Source organism: Schistocerca serialis, chromosome 5 (assembly GCF_023864345.2).
Source record: "Schistocerca serialis cubense isolate TAMUIC-IGC-003099 chromosome 5, iqSchSeri2.2, whole genome shotgun sequence".
NCBI classification, from domain to species: domain Eukaryota; kingdom Metazoa; phylum Arthropoda; class Insecta; order Orthoptera; family Acrididae; genus Schistocerca; species Schistocerca serialis.
In genome coordinates, this window is record NC_064642.1 from 566,808,126 (window position 1) to 566,824,159 (window position 16,034).

General features: G+C 37.6%; 1 protein-coding gene across 1 annotated transcript in view; it reads right to left on the minus strand.

Moving 5' to 3' along the window:
• Positions 1-13,236, minus strand: part of LOC126481275 (pre-mRNA-processing factor 6) — a 75,151-nt gene extending 61,915 nt beyond the window's left edge. Inside the window, exons 1-6 of the mRNA XM_050104907.1 lie at positions 13,015-13,236; positions 12,778-12,837; positions 8,515-8,614; positions 6,284-6,419; positions 5,712-5,868; positions 5,321-5,448 (exon numbers count right to left, since the gene is read on the minus strand). Of these exons, the coding sequence (XP_049960864.1) occupies positions 5,321-5,448; positions 5,712-5,868; positions 6,284-6,419; positions 8,515-8,614; positions 12,778-12,837; positions 13,015-13,109 (676 nt within the window). The 5' untranslated portion in view covers positions 13,110-13,236. The remainder of the gene's footprint in view (positions 1-5,320; positions 5,449-5,711; positions 5,869-6,283; positions 6,420-8,514; positions 8,615-12,777; positions 12,838-13,014) is intronic.
• Positions 13,237-16,034: the final 2,798 nt, after the last annotated feature.

Consider the following 16,034-nt stretch of genomic DNA (forward strand, 5'->3'; position numbering starts at 1 on the left):
CACACAGCATTCTTCTATCACACGTCACTGTATTTCGCTCCTTGCAATTGAAACATATATATTTTGCACTGGTTGCCATCAAACTATATTCAGGACAGTGGAAATTAAAATGTCCTGTGGTGCCTCTCCTGTTCCCAGTCGCCCAGTTCGACATCCTACCCCCCACTAAAAAAATCCACAATTAATACTGGGTGGGTCTCTTTGTGACTGGGAGAATACGAACTCTTCAGAAAATTTGCACTCTTTATTGCCTGTTAGCTAATAACTTTCTGTTTTGGGTGACATAAAATTAAATATAGGGTACATAAAACCAGTAAAGACAAGAAACAAGCAAGACAATACACATTTCTTCAATCTTTAGCTCCTATCTTTGTTTTCTCTCTAATCTTGCTACAGCTTTACAGGGCATGCTTCCCTTTCTGCGAAAGAATCTATTACCTCATCAAAGATTGTTAAATGTTTTGCTACATGAAAAATCCAAATATCGTTGTCTAATACTGCGTAAGATGTTAATACAAATAGTACCCAAGACTGGTGTGGTTTCTCGATCTGATTAAGTCTATTTTGTCACCATCTGCTAGATAAAACAAAATAGGCCTTTCTATCATTGCAGCAATTGTAACACACACCAAATAAACAAGACTGTTTTGGCACAAATGGTCAGTTTTATAACATGACAGAATATAATTCACAAAGACCAACATAAAATGCCCATTAGGCCTACTACAAGCAAAAAGCTGTATGTTAGAAAATAGTTTCACATTTCATTCATACACTCCAGTTTCTCTAGCTTGAGATCGAAAAGTAGTAGTATGAGATTTTTATATAAATTTGGAATCATCATATTCTTCCATAATTCGTATGATGTCCCCGTTCCTTCTCCTTCCTCTTTCTAACAAACAATCCTTTCATGACTAATTCTGGAACTACTCCTGCCTTTGTCAAAACTTATTCACCAGTTAACTTCACTAACCCTGCCAGAATCACCGGTTTAGTTATCCCTGATTATTCTCTGGTTAGGCGTTGTTATGTTCGTACAAACCATTTTCCACACTACTTCCAGAATAGAACTTAAGCGGCTGATAGACGGGAACTGTACAACTGGGCCTTACTAGTGTAGTGATCTGGGAAAAAATTTTCTCAAAATTTCATTTTCTTGGATACAATGAGAAGATAATATGTAAGCTTTCTTAGCTGTTATTCCTCTTAGTCGTTTACTTCCACTCTGGTAGTCTGAGTCCATGGATTTTGCTAGTAATTATAACAACGCTGATCACTCGTAGAACCAATCAACCACATAATCAGACAGCAATTGACGTTCACTCATTCAGCTTTACTCAGCTCAGCTCGTATAGCCCGGTCCCCTTTTGCTTGCAGGAAAGTTTATTTTTAGATGCGAGGAAGATTCCCCTGACAGAGACATCATGTACACTATGCACATATTCAAAAATTAACTTATGATTCATTCAGAAATCAACTTACAGAGTGTGTTCAAAAACCAACAGGGATGCGTTTCAAAATCATATGAGTAATCGATAGACCAATGTGCGCTGGATGCTAGGCGCTTTGTGAAACAAGGTTTTTTCTCCTCAAGAGTATGAATTTGGTGCAGGAGCAATATTTGCAGTACTCTTTATGCTTGTGTAATGTACAGATGTGCAGTAAAGTATGTAAACATGTCATAATTTACCAAACTGGGCATACAGAAACATCCAATTACTCCATCAGTTTTTCCTTAAATTCCGCAATGTCATGTTCACTCAGAAAATTTTTGAAAGGAATAAAATTTCTACTGTTCCAAAAACTCATTTTCATATCTTCTCAAATGTACCTCCTTCAAGTTGGATTACCTGTTATGTCTTGTCAAACCACTTAGAAGAGTTTTCATAGCAGGTAAATTTGGAAAAAACTGTTTACTGCTGTTTAAAAGGTGGACAGACACTTTTCAAGAGCTTAAAATAATATCCACAAGAGTTACTTTAATGTTTGTGATATGAAACAAATCACATGGGTCTAGTTAAGTGTTATAAGTGGATGGCTTTGAGAAATATCAGTATTTGGACTGTCCTTTGAGCAGGCACATTCATACCAACTTGTGACTACTGACCTACTTCATTCAATTGTGATAGTAGTTCTATAACCATACAGAGCAAAGACAATGTATCTTTTTCTTTCAGCCACTTTTCCTCTACTGTTACAATATTGGAGAGGGTCCAGTTCCATAACTGCTGATGTCTCTGGATCACATTCATATGGACCATGGACAGCAACCAACGATAATGTTGAATATTTACTGCCAGAATTAAAACACTACAACATCTGTACATAGAACTGCTAACACGGTCTTCTATTTCTGTTTTAGGTAGTGGTAAGGTCTAATGGGACCAAACTGCTGAGGTCATCAGTACATTTCTGTTTTAAACAATCCCATACTGATTACCTACAGTTCATCCAAATACAGGTGTTCATGTAAGGTATTAGAGATAGTCACCAACACAGTCTTAACAGTACAATTCACATAATGAAAGAAGCACTGGGCACCCTGTTGAACCACTGTTTCTGCAACAATAGTTGGGTGCATCTATAAACTTCTATTTTCAAGAGAAAATATTTAGTCTTTGCTTTTGTTTGCACAACTAGTTACCATAACCACAGAAGCAGAAGAATCTCCTAATTTTATTTTTCTCTTCAACCCAGCAGTTCCTTCCTCCCTTTTTGATGCTAGTCTCTCAAGGGTCTCCTATCTACTGCCACTGTTAACTTTATCCATCAACTCCTTCTCAGTCATCTTTTCTGTCCTCTTCCCTCTACCATTTCCTCAATCAGAGTATAGAACTGAAATGAATGGCAGAGTATGATACTTCCCATATTGATCATCCTAACAGTGATTATTTTAAGTATGCTCCTTGCCCCTCCTGCTCTTCTCTGCACTTGATTTACTGAAACTTTGTCAGTATGTGGCTAATCACGACGTTCCCTCCTAACAGTGACTGTTTTGAGTAGGCTTTTTGTCTCTCCTGCTCTTATTAGCATTTCTTCATTTGAGTTGATGGTACCTTCAACACTCTCCTCTAACACCTCATCTCAAAAGTTTACTGTCTTCCTTTTCCTTCTTCCTCAGCTTCCAAGTTTCTGTCCAATATGTGCAGATTCTCTGAATGTAGCTCCTTAAGAATATGCTGTGCAGTGTCTTGAGACATTGCACTTACAATTAATGGCAGCATTTAATTTAGAATGAATTCTCAAATTGAAATTATGGTCTCACATCAGCTTTTGAATATTTCAGAACAAATTAAAACTTGTGACGGACTGGAACTCAAGCCTAGATTACCCGTTTATCGTGAGGGGTACCTTAACACCTTTGGCCATCCAAGCATACTTCCAGGAGCAGCCCAAATCTCCATGCGTCATGGTGTCTACTTTCTCTTGTGCTCGCACTACATTCCGTGATTTCCACACAGCGTGAGACACTATTTTCTCTTGTCATTGCCTTGCTATGGCATGAAATACAAAAGAATCAGTTGAAAGAGCACTTTATGGGACATCACAGATTTGTCAATCTGGTAATAGAAGGATGTGTGGCAAATACAAATTGTGGGGCGGGGGATCAAGAGATTAATACAGTAAGCAGCTTCAAATGTATGTAGATTGCAGTATTTGTGCAAAGTTAAAGGGGCTTGTGCAGGACAGGCTAGCTTGGAGAACTGCATCAAACCAGCCTTCAGACTGAAAACAAAGGCAACGACAACAATAACAATGAGTGATTTCAGTAATTCCCTGTGATGGCAGGAATGGTACCGGTACTCGGACCTTTATGATCTTTCAGTCCCTTTAATTCTGTGTGAAATTCTTCCTTCAATACAGAAGTGTCAAGCTCATCTTCACAAACTACATTAACATTTTCCAGGAGATTTTCATCCAAACTTTTCCCATAACACAGTTCCTCTATACACCTCTTCTACTCTCTACGTATTGCTCAGTGGGCTCCTTCTGTATTACTAAGTTTTCAACAATCATTTTAAATTTATTTTGAGATAGAACTACTGGCCAGCATTCAGGAGAACTGGCAATACTGCTGATTGACATACTCATATTTAAAAGTATACACACTATTCTCGGATTTTGAACTAACAGTTTCTTTCTTGGGGAGGAGGAAGGGTTGGATTGAGGAAAACTGGAAGACAAGATTAGGTCACTCAGACCCCATGATGCTTTGTCTCTCCTCATCCTCACAGCAGGTATTTCCCTTTGATCCTGTAGTCTCAATGACCTGTCCTTCCTTTTTAATCTCGCCCAATCCACCCCTCTCTCCTCTGTGAAGAAGGAACTAGTAGTTCTGAAAGTCACAATAGTCTGTGCACTTTTATATGTGTATCAGCAGTATTAACAATTCACTTTAAGGTGAGTATAGCCAGCAATTCTGCTTACAATCATATAGTTTCCTCGAGAGAATTTTCCTTTTCGTACGTTTACTTGAAACCATTTTTTGTGCTTCCTTAATATCTCTATTGATCTGCCGATATCCAGCTTGGTGTACTGCTAGCTCACATTTTCTCCTTTCATTCATCATGTTTAGGACAATTTTTGTTACCCATGGCTTGTACGACACGTTCTTCCTCTTCCCAAAGGATCCTTATACTGTCTCGAGACACTACTTCTTTCAACAATTTTTAATTTTCCTAAACACCAAATACGAACATTAAAGTCACTGAGCTACACTGATATCCACCTTGGGTTTGTGAAAAAACAATGCATTAAAACAGTCAAATGCAGGGCAGAGAGTTGTAGAATATAATGTAGGGCACAACAAAGGAGGTTATTCAAGAATTTCTAATAATTAAACATTTCTGAAACTTTCAACAACTCGCTAGGTTACGTGATGCTATCCCACTACTTTTATCTGCTATTTCTTACATATGAGACAATTCAGGGGAATCCTGTTATTATTTAATGTTTTCAGGGTGACCCTTAGACAGCAAATTGTAACTGCCCATGAAAACCTCCCTAACCTGGAGTTATAGTAGTTAGTTACCTGGCACACCAAATAACAGCTATCTGGTTTGCTTTGTGGTAACATGTGGCTTTCATGTTTGGCCAGAGATAATGAAACATCTCATAAGGCACAGACCTGGAGGGATTACAATTACTGCAAACCAATGTCCACTCACAAATCACTGTACGATGACATCACCGTCAGGGAAGACATCAAACACAAAGGGATGTAGGTAATTCACAGCTGTCAGTGTCTCTTCGATTACTACCATTCATAAATACTTAATGCAATACATCGATGTCTTTTACATGGAATTCTTGAACGTACCTGGTGTGGAAAATCCGGGTGTAGTTGTGCCTGGGAAGGCACTAGCAATACCACTACTCGGATCCAGTGACGTAGTTGTTTCACCTCCCAAATTTCGTGCAAGTACAGAGTCAGGAAGAGGAGTAAATCTACAGCAAAAGAAACATCATAACTTCTTATACGCTATCTGCATAGCAATCAAATACAGTTCTCATTGCTGGAGCCACTGTTCTGTGATAACAGATCTGTCAATTGGAGAACTAAATTATAAGTGTTCAATTCCACTGATAAAGAAAACAAGGTATTTTCAAAACTGGTGTAATAATTATTTTACATTAGTATGCATACAAATTCCACAACTACAAAACAGCAGTTGTTGTTTAAACTAACTAAATTAAGGAAAAAATCTTACTTTTCAGAGCGAGGGTTTCTCATCTTCCTGTTTCGAGCGTCTCCTACTTCAGGAACATTACGCCATTCATCCTCAGTCACATTTACTAAACCTCTTTTTAAATCACTGAATTGCTGCTGAATTTTTGGCCTCTCCTGTCGATAGCGCTCCAGTTCCTCTGTGTATCAGAGATTTGAAGTTAATACATTGTTGAAATAAATAATAAAAACAACTGTAATTGTATTTAATGAACTGATTTCTTCCAATTTTATCTCTCATGTTAACCATCATAACAATTACACTCAGATCAAGTGAAAGGGTAATGCTGGTTTAATTTCATATATATTATGCAATACTTACAAAGTGCAAAATTCATTTCAGAAGAGACCAGTTACTTTTGGGGTTAAAGTTTTACATTTATTAGAATGCAGCATGTAGCAAACAGTAAAACAAAACAAGTGTGAAAAAACAAACACTGATAACTACTTATAATAATACGTCATGAGTAGGATGTTGTTTTCAATATGACAATCTACATCTCACTGAATAGCGAGGTATCCCAGAAGTAACAAATAAGAATTTTGTGTACAGACCTTTCAGTCTTTTTTCTCGGTATTCTTTCCTTTTCTCATCCATTCTCTTGTCAATTGCTTCATAAATAGCATCAGCTTCCTCATCATCTTTGTCATATGGATCTTTACTAAATAAGGACCCACCATAACCTGAAAACTGTAACACAGTATAAAAACAAAACACTGTAAAACAAATATTAAATCAAATCACTGTGAGTACGTGACTCTTTTGACTGCAGTGTCATAAGAGCTACTAACACAGGGCAGTAAATAAAATCATATTGAATGCCAAGTTATTAAATACCAAACACAATTCTTCAACAAGAGCTATTCCTTAAGTTCTGTATGTGACTCAAAGGTTGGTCTTAGAGAACTATGAGACAAGGAAGGCAGTTTAAACCGTCCTCATGCAATAAGGGCAAGTCAGTGCCCCTGTACATCTGTGTTCAATGTAGAGCACGATTTTAGGGTTGCTGAGGTAGAATACATCTCTGTGGAAAACTCTACATAAATCTATGCACCATTGAGTCACCATTCACCATCTTAAACTCTATTCAATAGTACTTTAAGGATTGGTATTTGGCAGGAAATCATGAAAGTTTGGAGCAGAGTTGCCACACTCCAAGTTGAATGTCACATCAACATGTTCAAATTCATAAGCTGTTTGATGTATGTTGACAGTGCATGCATTAGTACAGACAAGCACAATGGAAAGACCGTTACACATTGAGCTTTCGGCCAAAACCTTCTTCAGAAAAGAAAACACACACCTTCAGAGAAGAAAACACACACACACACACACACACACACACACACACACACACACACATTCACACAGCAAGCACACCTTATGCACACATGACCACTATCTTCAGTTGCTCTCATCAGAATGCAATGGTGTCATGTCAAATGCAAGGAGCAATACGGAGTTGGGCAGACAAGGGGGAGGGAAGCAGGGTAAGGGTGGCGGGAAGAGGAGTCAGCACTGTCTGGTGGAGCAAGCAGTTACTAGATGGTAGCTGGACGAGGCTGCCAGGTGCAGCATCAGGATGCTTTGAGGGATAACGCTGATGGGTGCATTGGTAGAGAGTGGAGCACAATGAGGGTGAAGAGGTGTGAATTGGGAAGAGGTATTAGGACAATGGGCATGAAAGGTGTTGCATGGGATTGTGGGGATAGTCATTTACAATACACTGAGGCATTGATGATTATGGGAGTGGAGAATATGTTGTAAGAAGAGTTTTCATCTGCACAGTTCAGGAAAGCTGGTGGTGGCACAGAGGATCCAAACGGCCAAGATTTCAAAGCAACCACTGATATGAAGCATACTATGTTCAGATGCATGTTGTGCCACATGGTGATCCACTTTGCCCTGGGCTAAAGTTTGACAGGAGTCATTCATCGTGGTGGACAGCTAGCTGGTGATCATAACAATATATAAAAAGCTGTCAGCTGCCATTTCCTTTATTTCCTGTATGTTTGTACAATTTCGGCCTTAGACCATTTTCAAGTATGTTACAGATGATTTTTTGGTAACAGATTATGTCATATACGTCGTTGCTCCAATGACATCATGTTATGCTCATAAATTAGTTCGGGGTGTTCACACTATTTTACGAGCACATGCATATGGAAGTTATCCTTACAACACATTCTCGATTACCATAATCATCAGGGTTCCACCTCCTGTAACCTACTATCCTCACACCCTCCACCCAACAGTTCCCGGCTCCTTTGTCCTGTCACCTCCTCCCAATTCACACCCCTTCACCCTCAACGTGCTCTGTTCTCCTCTGCCAATGCACCGACCAGTGTCTTTCCCTTCTCCAAAGCTCTCATTTACCATTACCCGTTTCTGCCCCCCTCCCAGCCGCACAGCATTCCAATGCTGCACCTAGCAGCCTTGTCTGACTGCCACCTATTCCCCGCACGTTCCACCAGGCAGTGCTGATTCCACTTTAAACTGCACATCAGTTCATCCTCCCAAAACAAAAGACTATTCTTAAGGAATATGCGTAATAATTTTGGTAGCAACTTTTCATTTACAGACACACGGTATGCTTTAAAGTCTATACATAAATACCATCTGTAGAATAATTTGGTGAAAGCTGATAAGAAAAGATTCTTCTTTAAATAATAATCTAAAAGCTTTTTTGAACAGAATTAGCTTCGTGCATTATTGAAAAAGTAATACAAGATAAGTATCACAATTCATTGCTACGAACAAAATCAAAATTCAGACCACTACATACCTCATCATAATTGGAATCATTTAAATCCTCATCATCATCTTCTTCTTCCTCTTTCTGATGACCTTTTTTTCTTTTACTTGGTGGAGCATGCCGATCATCTCTGCAAAATATATGGCACATTATTCAGTGCATCTCCATCTCCCTCAACAAAGAGGAGATAATTTCACACATCACTAAAGTTCTTTAATTAAAAAAAAACTTTCTTGTGCCCTCCTCCCATCTGACACTTAATCATCTTATCAACACTCATACAGAGTGAAGGAAGACTCAATTTTCATAAAATCTTTTTGCAGCAATGCAACCATAATACTGTCCCGAGCATAAGCTTTTTGTGTTAAAATCCATCTTAAGAAATCATTTTAAAGAAATTGAGATGGGAAAAAATGTCCATGCAGGACACTTTTTCACCAGAAACATTTTACTTGAGCAATGACTAGCAAAAAGTGTTACAAAAATAATTACATTGATTGATTCATGAGTGCACTTATATGGCACAACCCTTAATTTTGTAACGAGCAAGTTAAATGACAGTGAACACTAAAGTACACCACCTAATTCCAAAGGTTATTTCTATGTCAAGATAAGCTGGATGTGCAATTGCTCTGTGTTACTACTGATCAACTTCTATTGGAGAACAGCAGTCACCTGCAAAATATACGAATTCCTGAAAACAGTGTCTCTGCTAAAACACGATTTTAATTGAGACGTGATTCCATAAAACCAGTACCATGTCAATATTTTACCTTGTATTCTACTTCAAACTGTTTCGCACATTATAAGACCTAAATGTTTTTAGTGGAGACTGTGACTGAATTGGATGCCACTGAGGTACGTTCTAAACTGTATCTCTGCCTTCATTTTTGGATAAAAGCAAAAAGGGGAGTCTTTGTTCAATTTCATGTACAATGAGCAGCTTGTATGATTTATATGTTGTCAATACTATAAGAAACTTGCCAGAAACAAATGGAAAAAGCTATGTGAGGTACATAACAACTGAAAAGGAAAGGTACAACATGCCTTTATGACAAGCCAGTTTCGAAATACTTTATTTCATATTTGACACAAAGAGTAAATAATGTTATACATCAAATAAATAATAGAAAATACAAAGGGTACTTAATAAAGACAACAATAAAAATAACAGCAATAGTAATAACAACAATCTAATAATAATGTCTATGCAAGACGTTGTTTTCAGATTACAGAAAGACTGATGGGCACTACTATGACATTTGTCTGGAATAATATGGTAAAACTGGGAAATTCAAGATGAAACAATCAAGTATTAATCCTGCCTGCTTTTAGCAAGAATAAATTTTCTAGGTCTCATTAACTTTACACAGTTTTGATCAGCTGGGATAGATATTGTTACAGCCAATACAAACTGTGACATTTCTGTGGAGAATTAATCGCTCAAAAGCTAAAACACTTGACAAAATCCAAAAAGGGAACTCAAAAAGCTTGGTATTCCAATTTTGGCAATGTGTGAGGTACTTAATTGTGAATCAAAGTGGCACTTCCAGATTGCAGAACCCGGCCTGTGCATTTTGAGAGTCTTACGGCAGCAGATGGTGGAACTTGATAGATGGTAGTTAACAATATTCCTGTTATTTATTTGAGTGATGCCCGATGTGCATGAGAATATCACAAAATAATCAGTGGCTTTGTACAGTTTGACATCTCTGACTTCATGCTGGAGCACAATATCCAATTTATGCTGTTCTTGAGAAGGACCAGTGTGTTTGTTGTCAGAGACATTTTGTGTGTCTACAACAGGGTTTGGATTATGCCTAGGTAATTCTTAATGGCTTCCATCAAATCAGTAGGGAAATAGTAAATGAAATCAAACAAATTAAATATTAAAAGTAACTTGGCAAGTTATCAAATCTAAACTGTCAACACTGGTGAAAAGGTAAGTTAACAATCCATTTGTATCATTGCTTTAGACTTATGACAGTATGACAGCTGAAAATTGGCTTTTAATTTGAGAACCATGAAGCAATCAACAGTTGCTCAGAAAGCAATGGAGAGATGCAAGTTGGAGAATTACTAGGAGAGAGAGAGAAAAACAAAAATCAGTGGGCAGGCAGGAGTAGTAGACGTAATATTATTTTAATGCATATTATATGCAGAAACAGAGACAGACAGGTCATGTAGCCAGGCAGATGGTGGTAGATGGACAAGGAAGTTCTTCCCCGGATTCAATCACATCAAAGAAGGCTGTGACAACACCAAATGAAAGGTGGGTATATGAGATCAGAAAAAAAGAAAAACTGAAATCAACATGAATGTATACAGCTGAAGACCATAAATCACGGAAAGTTTAGAGAAGGCCTTCATCCAAAATGTGGATGTCAAATGCAGGATGACAAAATACAGGGAGAAAAATCCTATTTACAATTTGTACAGAAACCAGATGGCAGTTATACGAGTCGAGGGGCATGAAAAGGAAGCAGTGGTTGGGAAGGAAGTGAGACAGGGTTGTAGCCTATCCCCATGTTATTCAACCTGTATATTGAGCAAGCAGTAAGAAAAATTCGGAGTTGAAATTAAAATCTATGGAGAAGAAATAAAAACTTTGAGGTTCGCCGAAGACATTGTAATTCTGTCAGAGACAGCAAAGAACCTCGAAGAGCAGTTGAATGGAATGGACATTGTCTTGAAACGAGGATATAAGATGAACATCAACAAAAGCAAAAAGAGGATAATGGAATATAGTCAAATTACACCGGGTGATGCTGAGGGAATTAGATTAGGAAATGAGGCAGTTAAAGTAATAAAATAGTTTTGCTATTTGGGGAGCAAAATAACTGATGATGGTCGAAGTAGAGAGGACATAAAACGTAGAATGGCAATGGCAAGAAGAGAAATTTGTTAACATCGAGTATAGGTTTAAGTGTCAGGAAGTCGTTTCTGAAAGTATTTGTATGGAGTGTGGCCATGTATGGAAGTGAAACGTGGACGATAAATAGTTTAAACAAGAAGACAATAGCTTTCGAAATGTGGTGCTATAGAAGAATGCTGAAGATTAGATGGGTAGATCACATAACTAATGAGGAGGTATTGAAAAGAATTAGGGAGAAGAGAAATTTGTGGCACAATTTGACTAGAAGAGGGGATCGGATGGTAGGACGTATTCTGAGGCATCAAGGGATCACCAATTTAGTATTGGAGAGCAGTATGGAGGGTAAAAATTATAGAGAGAGACCAAGAGATGAATACACTAAACAGATCCAGAAGGATCTAGATTGCAGATGGTGGGAGATGAAGAAGCTTGCACAGGATAGAGTAGCATGGAGAGCTGCATCAAACCAGTCTCTGGGCTGAAGACCACAACAACAACAATGAAGTTGCCTGCTAGCATCCATTAGTATATGTAGGATAATCTCAGGAACTGCTGTAGGGGCTTTGATGTTGTTTTAACCAACAGATACACTAGTTCATGAGGAAGATTTTTCTTCATAAATATTTCATACAAACTGTCTGAATTATGATGAATGAAGGTTGAGTTGCGAAAATGATGTCACTGCCACCTAGAGAACAGCTGGAACAATTCAAGACAGCAGCATTGATGGAGAATGCAGCAAGTAGGATCTGATTTGAATCTGGCGTGGTAGTCTAGTGGTACACTTTGTGGTTGGAAAGCATGAGGATGTGGGATCAAATCCTACCAGGATCATATTATTTTCACTCTGTCTTTCACCTTGGATGTGAAGACACTTATTTCAAAATATGACAAAAACTTCAGACTGCCAACCGCTGCTTTCCTAAGATTAGCAATAGCAATCATACTCTTAATTCACTGTGATTTGAACAACAGGCAGTGAGTTACTCAACATTGAAGTATAAAACTTTGAAATATAAAAATTGCTAAAAAATTTATGATGGACCCGCTCTCTAATGATTACCCTATATGAAAACATGCCAGCCAGCTGATGACAAAATACATCTTCAAATAGAAATGCTGAAGCAAATGTGGTGGTGGGTTATGAATCGTGTGTGGTAGTACAAATGTTTCAATAAGTTTATATTTGGTATTATTCAATATTATCAATAGTTTCAAGAGAGTATTAGCTACTTTCTAAGAGTAGAATATTTTAAGTACTTCAACCGGTACATCAAATAAATCATATAGGCATAACCTTATGGAAGTAGAGGCACTGTTATAACCATATACGTACAATGAGCAAGAATCCAAGACGTGTAGACAATGTTATGTTTCATATACTTAGGTGAACGTATGGAATCTGTGATATTACTTACGAAACATCATTTGCATCACGGGCAGGACCGATATCAGAACGTGTTGTGAAGCCAGTTGCACTGAAATCATAAAAACGGATTTCTATATATTAAAGCACCACCGACATACAGTTTCAGTCACTATACTGAAGAGTGCTACAAACAGAATTTAAAGATGGCAGTTAATCTTCCAAACAATTTAGCTTCGCGTGATTACATACCAATTACATAAGTAGAAATCAAAAGAAAATAACTCACCCTCGTCCAACACCAGCAACATATCCAAGAGGAGCAGGTACACCCATAAAATGTTTCTTATTTCGGTTCACCAACGCTGCTGGTGGAACTGCCATTGTGCCTTGTTTAATTTAAGTCCAACTACGGTAAACTGTTTACCTATAAGCTGATGTAAACAAATTCTATAATGTTTTTGTTAGGTTAGCCACACAATAACAAATCTATCAACAAAGATGCAGCTACAAACACTGATCGACCAAAGACATACATTACTATGTCTGTGAGATCGATGAATGTTACTGCAAAGTCGACAACTAGCCATCGACCAACACCACCGCTAGACGGATATGCCTTGGTGCTGTTTTATCAACCCACAGAAAGTACAGAAAAAGAAGTTTATGCTTCTAAATAACAAAACATAAAAATTTGAATGGGGATTTAAAGCTTTTTACTAATATCTATACAATTCTTTGTTTAATATAAGGATATACTGGATGTAGTCAGATCAGTAAGCAACTCCAGAACTGAGGACATCTATGGTTTTTCTAATTTTACCGTAAAGAAAATAATAGACACTATATGCATTCCATTGCCTTACTTAATCAATAGGATGTTTACAGAGGGAACATTTCCAGACTGCCTTAAACGGACAATTGTATTGCCCATATACAAAAAGGGCGACAGAAATTCACCCCAAAATTACAGACCTATAGCAATAGTACCAATATTATCTAAAACTATTGAAAAATTAATTAAAGACCAATTAAACGATTTTTTTGAGTGTCACAACCTTCTCAATAAGGCTCAGTATGGATTCCGAACTGGGCTATCAACAATAAAAGCAGTTCAGGAAGTTGTCTTATCAATATTACAAGGTTTTGAAAATAGGGAACATGCCTATACAACTTGAGTTGATTTAACTAAGACATTTGACACTGTCTCACATAGCATTTTAATTAAGTAACTAGAAAAATATGGAATAACTGAAACAGAACTATTACTGCTGAAATCATATGTGACAAACAGAAACCAAATGGTCTATGTAAATTCAAATAACAAATCTGACCTTCTTAAGGTAAAATATGGAGTCCCACAAGGATCTGTACTGAGACCTTTCTTATTCATTGTGTATGTGAATGAGCTGCCCAACACATTACCATATAAATCTGTAATGTATGCTGACGACACAACTTTTATCACGTCACATAAAGATGTGAATGTCGTCAAACAAATGAACAAATCCATGATGGAAATGGCAGCTCACTGGTTCCATGAAAATAGGCTGTCATTAAACAAAAATAAAACTGAACACATCCTCTTTTCCCTTATAGATATTAATGATGGACTTAATGAGCTCAGACATTCAGTAAAATTGCTAGGCATTTATCTTGATATCAAATTGTGCTCGAATACCCACACAGAAAAGCTGTGCAGTAAGTTGGCAAGAGTTCTATATCTCCTTAGGAAACTGAAGGATTGTGTCAGTAAGGAGTAGGCCTACATATTTATGGCATACCATGCCTTTTTTCATACTCATCTGCATTATGGAATACTTCTTCCGGGAAACTCTGCTGGGGCAAAAGATGTTTTCTTCTGGCAGAAGAAAGCCATTAGATGTATTTTTGGTGTGAGCAATTTAACTTCTTCCAGACAGCACTTCATTGAGCACAAAATTCTTACAGTTCCCAGTCTATACATACGTAAAGCACTTATGCATGCCAAAGAGAATGCCCACATGTATGAAAGCAGGCCAGACGTGCACTCAAATGAAACCAGAAATAGGAATTTATTAGACATTGCTTGGACACCTTTGAGTAAAATCCAAAATAATTTTTTAGATACTGGCAAAACATTTTGCAACACTACATCACATGGAACGAGGGAATTGCATGAGAACAGATTTAAAATGGTGGTAGAGACATGGTTAAAAGAGAAAGCATTCTATAGCATAAGTGAATTCCTACATAATGAAAAAATATGATAAATGTGATTGTGATCAAAGAAACTGTAATTTATGTCATACAACCATACTGACCCTTTGTAGAATCATATACCATATGTTAACTTTTGTGTAATCATTTGTACCACAATCTGTATTACTATGTAACTACTGACTTTATGTATGATCATTTGTATAACCATCTGACAATGCCTATACAACACAACAGTTGTCTACAGGCAAATAAAATAAATATTAATTGTCAGAAGACTTGTTGTTGTTGTCGTCTTCAGTCCAGAAACTGGTTTGATGCAGCTCTCCATGCTCTTCTATCCTTTACAAGCTTCTTTATCTCCAAGTAACCACTGCAACCTATGTCCTTCTGAATCTGCATAGTGTATTCATGTCTTGGTCTCCCTCTACGATTTTTAACCTCCATGCTTGCCTCCAGTACTAAATTGGTGATCCCTTGATGCCATAGAACATGTCCTACCAACCGATCCCTTCTTCTACTCAAGCTGTGTCACAAATTCCTCTTCTCCCCAATTCTGTTCAGTACCTCCTCATTAGTTAGGTGATCTACCCATCTAATCTTCAGCATTCTTCTGTAGCACCACATTTCGAATGCTTTTATTCTCTTCTTGTCTAAACTATTTACCGTTCATGTTTCACTTCCATGCCTGGCTACACTCCATACTAATACTCTCAGAAAAGACTTCCTGACACTTAAATCTAGACTTACACCCATCACAGTTTTTATCACATTAGCCGTCCCATTACACCACAACACGTTCCAGCTCGTCAAAAGCTTCAGCAACGCATTTCAAATGGTGGCACTCACGTTGGCCATCCCCTCCCATCACGTCATGTCATGTCATGTCATGTCATGTCATGGAACCGCCAAGGTCTCTCGGGAAGAAATTTTTTGGTTGAATAGTCTTCAGTCCAAAAATGAAAAAAAGTAAATAAATAAAAGGAAGTTTTGATGGCTGAAGTAATTCGTCCGTCATTGATCACATGACCTCCAACCTCATTTCCTCCTGAGTCATGGCCATGAGCATATTTACATATTTCATTTCGTCATGGTTTTCGTGGTTCATAT